The sequence below is a fragment of the Tachysurus fulvidraco genome, chromosome 8, assembly GCF_022655615.1.
Source record: "Tachysurus fulvidraco isolate hzauxx_2018 chromosome 8, HZAU_PFXX_2.0, whole genome shotgun sequence".
In the NCBI taxonomy this organism is placed as follows: domain Eukaryota; kingdom Metazoa; phylum Chordata; class Actinopteri; order Siluriformes; family Bagridae; genus Tachysurus; species Tachysurus fulvidraco.
This window is the reverse complement of record NC_062525.1, coordinates 17,335,005-17,341,004: the sequence shown is the minus strand read 5'-3', so window position 1 is coordinate 17,341,004 and position 6,000 is coordinate 17,335,005. Positions and strand designations below refer to the sequence as shown.

General features: G+C 38.5%; 1 protein-coding gene across 2 annotated transcripts in view; it reads right to left on the bottom strand.

The window, feature by feature from the left end:
* Positions 1-664: 664 nt before the first annotated feature.
* Positions 665-6,000, bottom strand: part of gfra1b (gdnf family receptor alpha 1b) — a 29,338-nt gene continuing 24,002 nt past the window's right edge. The window contains exons 8-9 of one of the 2 annotated variants that reach the window (XM_027140380.2): positions 3,361-3,405; positions 665-2,453 (exon numbers count right to left, since the gene is read on the bottom strand). In XM_027140380.2, the coding sequence (XP_026996181.1) occupies positions 2,346-2,453; positions 3,361-3,405 (153 nt within the window). In that variant the 3' untranslated portion in view covers positions 665-2,345. Of the gene's footprint in view, positions 2,457-3,360; positions 3,406-6,000 lie in introns of both variants that reach the window. The other variant, XM_047816991.1, reaches the window with a different exon arrangement.

The window sequence follows — 6,000 nt, the reverse complement described above, 5'->3', positions numbered from 1 at the left end:
GTATTTACGGTGTTTTCATGTTGCTTCTAATAAACCAAATATTGCTGTTTAACTGTCAGGGAGACACAAATTGAGTCAAAGCAATAGCCAGGATTTTATGACACCTCATTTAACTGTCATCTGTAGTAAAATGTAACGTGCTGAAAAGATCCTGTGGCATCTGTTGGATTTCAGCAGCGTACGATCAGCAATTCCTGCGTTTCTGATCTGAATGAAATAACCAAGCAGAAATGGGATCTGAATAATTCTCGCAAATCAGCTCTCTGACGGCTTTGTGTCTTGCCTCCTAGCTGAGCAGATGGACAGCGAGGGTCATTAGATTACGTGTGTGTGTGTGTGTGTGTGTGTGTGTGTGTGTGTGTGTGTGTTACTAAAAAAGGTTCAGCTGACTACCAGACTTTTGTAACTCTAACTATTAGCTTCACTGTAGTTACTGAATAATTCATGGTACTCACTGAACAATTGACAGACAGTTTAAGACGTTCATACATGTAGCATCTGCCTTATGACCTTGAATTATCAGTACAGATATGACAGATATTTCAGGCTCGTTAGCAGGGCCTCTGTATTTCCTGCTCGTCAGACGACGAGAAGTCGTCTGGCTCATATCGTGTGCAATGATGTAGGATTTCTGAAGGCACAAAGATTAAAGACAAGAGATCTCACGGAGATTAAAGGCTCTTCCTTGATTCATTTTAATGTATTCATCAGTGTGACATTACTTACAGCCCTATTATACATGTGTACTTTTTCCATTTTATTTTTTTTAACAGTTCACGGTACCACAACAATGCTGAGATCTTTAGAACACCTCGTCTAAAAGAGAGAGGAAACATTTTGACTTATTTTACAGCACATTATACATAGAGGTGCTCCAGATTGACGCATCAACCTTTTTGTATGAAGATCTTTGCTGTGAATGAATATAGAAGCAAAAAAGAGACCTAAACATTTGAGTGTTAATTAAGTGTTTGAATTCTGATTGTTTTAACACCACTGAATAAAACATAACATTGAAATACACTCACCATTCACTTTATTAGGAACACCTGAACGTTCATGCATATATCCAAAATCGGCCAATCACGTGGCAGCGGTGTAGTGCATACAGTTATGAAGATACAGGTCATAAAGCTTCATTTAATGTTCACGTCAAGCATCAGCATGTGGATTTTTGATCTCAGTGAGTCAGGTATGGATGATTGAGTGTTTCGGAAACTGATGATGTCCTGGGATTTTCACACACCTCAGGATCTAGATTTTATACATAATGCTGCCAAACAAACATACAATCAAAAACAACCAGTTGTTTAGAGAGTCATCAGCAGAGTACAGTCAGACTGGTTAACATGAAGGCTACACGAATTCATATAACCAGTCAGTCTTTACATCCGTGGTGAGCAGAAAAGCTTCTCGGAAAGCACAACACATCACCAGACCATTATGAATTCTGCGGCTTTAAACATTTCAAATCTTTGTCTCTTTTTTGCTTCCAGTAGAACATTAATGCACACAGTTAAACACATCAGGTGGTATTTTACCAGCACTTGTCATTTTATGGCATGAATTTGGTCAATTAAAAGCTATTCTAAACAAAAAGTAGCATTCGAAAGCAATAGTGTGTAAAATGTTTCTCCTCAGAAAATGCAATTGATGCTGGACATTTGGCTTTTAAAGTCTTACTTGAGCAACATCAAGCAACAAAATAATTCCTGTGTTTGTAAAAAAAAAAAAAAAAAAAAAAAAAATCTTAAAGGTGTTTTTTTCTGCCTCATGCTTTTGCCCTAAGTCTCAGTGTGTATCGGGGCCAGGCCATGCCGCAGACACACAGGGGAAACCATGACTGCTCATGTTGAAAGAGCTAATGGACTGGATTAGAAGGCAGATGCTTTTCAGAGATATGTGGGATGTTGACTGTAGCAAGGAGTTTACAAGCTTGTCTCTAGAAAAATGAACATCTGTAAATTGTCAAGTCTTTTCCCATTAGCCCAAAGGGACTTGCTGCAGTAGGGGGTCCTTCTTAATGCATTTAATGATCCTTATTTTCCTCTGCAGCTCCTTTTCAAAACTGTGGATGGATAAACCTTCTACACAAAACACAATTTCCAACACAACTTACCACATTGAGAGCAAATAGTGACAAAGTTAAGGTATCCACTTCAATTTTTTTTTTTGACCGGTGACCTTTTATTTCCATGACGGTAACACTGCGTCCATTTTTTTTGTCCAGCAGGAATCAAAAAGGAAAATGGCTTCAACAAATCTAGACATCACACTTGGTACAGCATCAGTTGCGTTAGAGGAGCTGTGACTATGGTACAGGAGCAGTCTGGAATGGAGAGCGGCTACAAATTCAAGAGCTGGATAACAAAGAGGACGGCGAAGGAGTGGACGAGGCTGGATGAGCTCCCTGATATAGCGTTGAAGCTGCTGGGGTCATCCAGAGGTGGGTCCTGCTGAGCATAGAATAATAAGAGCTAATGAGCCTTTATTTAGGTTACGATTTAGGTGAGATACACTTTTAAGTTTAAGTCTAGCAGGGCCTGGGGTGCATTATTTTTTTTATTTGTTACATTGGTGGAACTAACAATCCATCTTCATCGAATTACCACAATTACCACAGTTATTAGACTCTTATGAAGCTATTAATCATTTGTATAGTTATTAATCACGCTAACTCCAAAAAGCCTACAAAACTTCCTGGAATTTTATTTGTACTCTTGGATGAAAGTTCAGGAAAATAAATATCTCTATGGTCTGTCTAATAAATAACTAGATATTACTGCTCGCTTATTAATAATGAGCCTAATATTTGTATAGTTGGATTAACTATACAAATGATTGAGATTTTTGTGAAGGTGTGTGTGGCTAATCATTTGTGAAGCTTTGATTTAAAGGATCTGTGTAAAGCCCTACAACAGAGGAAGGCTTTTCACACCTGAAATAGTTAACTAGAAACACTGGGTTATTGTTAACTGTTCGTAGTTTACCTGGGGTTAACGATAAAATCATAATCTGTATATTCATTTTCACACTCTACGTTCCTAAACCCGGGGTTAACCTTCGGGGTTTACAGGGTTTGCATGTCAAAACACATGATATGAAACTCATACCACATTGTTTTCAAACTGTACGTTTGGCAATTGTGTAACATTCCTGTAGCTGCGGTTAAAGTCAGGGTTAAAACATCCGGGAATAGTCTACGTACAATCTAAGACCAATAATCAGCTAATATAAACAGACAAATTAATTGTCCTTTGTATATTTAGCGCTTCTCTATATCACTGGATGAGTGTATTTCTGGTCATTTAATTAAAGAAGAAAGTATTCATGAGCTATTTAAATGAGAACTTTACCTACCACACACAGAACATCCACTGTGGCGTTCGCTTTCAGCTTCTGGGCCTAAACAGAGAGACAGCAGGCGTAAGACGTTCATCAGACTGTTCAGTAACTGAAAAACTCATGAAGCTTGAGTCAATTTTCATACTAAAGCCTTTCTGCTTGATCAAGCTGGAGCTTTAACTTATTAAAATATCCCAAGTCGTTGCAGTGAACTCTTGCTGGACCGATGTTTCACTAATCGATCTGCAGTGAGTATAGTTATGTTCTGGCAGCACAGACTACATTAGAGTTTATGACAGCGCAATACATTATAATAGCCTTTTTTTCCCCATAAAACTTTGCTGTGCTATTCACAATCCTACACACGCACAGATGGAATTGGTGGCATGATAAAGTGATTCCATAGAGAGTTAAGAAAATAATAAACTTGCTCCACAATAGAGAGAATGGAAGTAATTTTAGAGACTAGGATTGTGGCGAAACATGATTAATGGTCTTCCTGGAGGTCTATCCTGCTGAAGAAAATATGCCCACTAATAAATCATATTATGACTATTAAAAGCATTATGATGTATAGCTGTGTGAAAGATACGGGTGTATATCTAATGTGATCAGATTCGGTTATAAAGATGTTCCTACAGAAATCTTTTGGAAAATCCTTAAAAGACTCACACTGGACCCGGCAAATGATCTGAGCCCATGTGTGTGTGTGTGTGTTTTTTTCCGTCTGTGTGTGAAGCTGCCTGTCATGCCGGGCAAAGTCAGCTGAAGCAGATGATCGTAGCAGATATGGGACGTTTGGATGAGTCAGCATTCCGCTGGTGTTAGGGCACAGTGCTATGGATGGGTAGTTCCTGCTTAAGGCTGTTCCTTGTGTTAATGTGACAGCTAATTAACCATGACATGACAGCTCTGTTAGGCTTGATGAATCTCGTTTCTATCCAAAGGGCTAGCATATGTGTGTGGGTATCATTATGTTATCATTATGACAGCTTATGGCCGCCAAAAGTGAGCTGTAATCTCACCGGAGGGTCCTGAAAAAAAGTGAAAAGCAAACTTCACGTGTTCAACAAACGACTGGATTTAATACTGACACGGGTGCTGTCAATCTGGATAATGATGATGATGTGTGTGTGTGTGTGTGTGTGTGTGTGTGTGTGTGTGTGTGTGTGTGTGTGTGTGTGTGTGTGTGTGTGTGTGTGTGTGTGTGTGTGTGTGTGTGTGTGTGTGTGTGTGTGTGTGTGTGTGTGTGTGTGTGTGTGTGTGTGTGTGTGTGTGTGTGTCCAGATCTCCACAATGGCAATAATCAGTCAATATCTGAAATTCTAAGTATCTCTTTGAAATCAGTGGCCAAGGCATACGCTTAGATAACCAGTGCTACTCCACCAGCTTACAGTGACATTTATACATTTGCCTGATGGTTTTTCCCCCAGAATGACTTACAAATGAGAGAGGGCACAATGAAGCAGTTAAGTGTCTTGCTCAGTGACCTTCAGTCTGCAGCTCGGTTTGTCACGGAATTGAACTCGCAACCTTGTAATCAGCAGCACAAAACCTTTTAACACTGAGCCACCACTTCCCTTACACAGATCGGCATTAAAGCCTCTGGCAAAATGGGGCAAAAGTTCACAATTTCTGTGCTACTAATGTTCTACCACCTAATAAGCATTTAACAAAAGTAGATTTAGGAAACATATGTATTAAAATACAATTTGTTCACGTATAAGTGACACAAAACTCCACTAATATTAATCACCACTAATAAAAACAAATGGTTTCGTAAGATCATTCAACCTTTTTGGCATGAGGTACATGACATGGTTCAGAATTATGCTGGCTAGAAAATTCACAAAGTCTCCAACTATATATTCACTAAACTGCAATACATCCTTAGGTTTCTCTACTGATTCACACTCTTTATTAAATGTCATTACTTGTTTGGCAAATAAATGTATACTTATTCTATGGTCATCACCAAAGGTACCAGCTTTGAAGACGTGTTTATCACAAGTGGCTAATCTTCTCCCTTTGGAAAAACTTACACGACTTGCAGAAGAAATCCGAATTATTCTGACGGATATGGGCCCCATAGATATAGGATTTACTTGAACAAGCAAGACCCCAACACTGACTTGTTTTGATTTGCCCTTTGTCTTTTCATGGTCACTCTCATATTAACAATACATTGTTGTTATATTGTTATTAATATGTTTGAATGCGTGCTGTGTGAGTCGACTGATCGGCTCTGTTGTTGTTTCGGTTAAGTTTTAATTTGATCAATAAAATTACAAATAGATAGATCGATCGATCCCCCAGCAGTGTATTTATTACATAATAATTTATTAGCATAGCATCATAATTGCAAGTGACACCAGTTACCACATTGAGTTTAAAATAAACTGTATGGATTTCATATTTAACGGCCCACTACAACCCTAATGGAGTTGTGGTTTAATTAATAAACCAGCTTGACCTGGGAATAAACATCGACGGAAAGTGATGAAGAAGATATTTATCTCACTGTAGTCCAGCTATTCTGCTAATCCTAGTTTTTGTTCTTTATATTTGCCACAACCATATGTACTAATACTCTAAAGGTCCAGAATGCCTTTATGTGTGTTCAGGTAAAGGATGAGCTGATTTTGTTTTGTACAT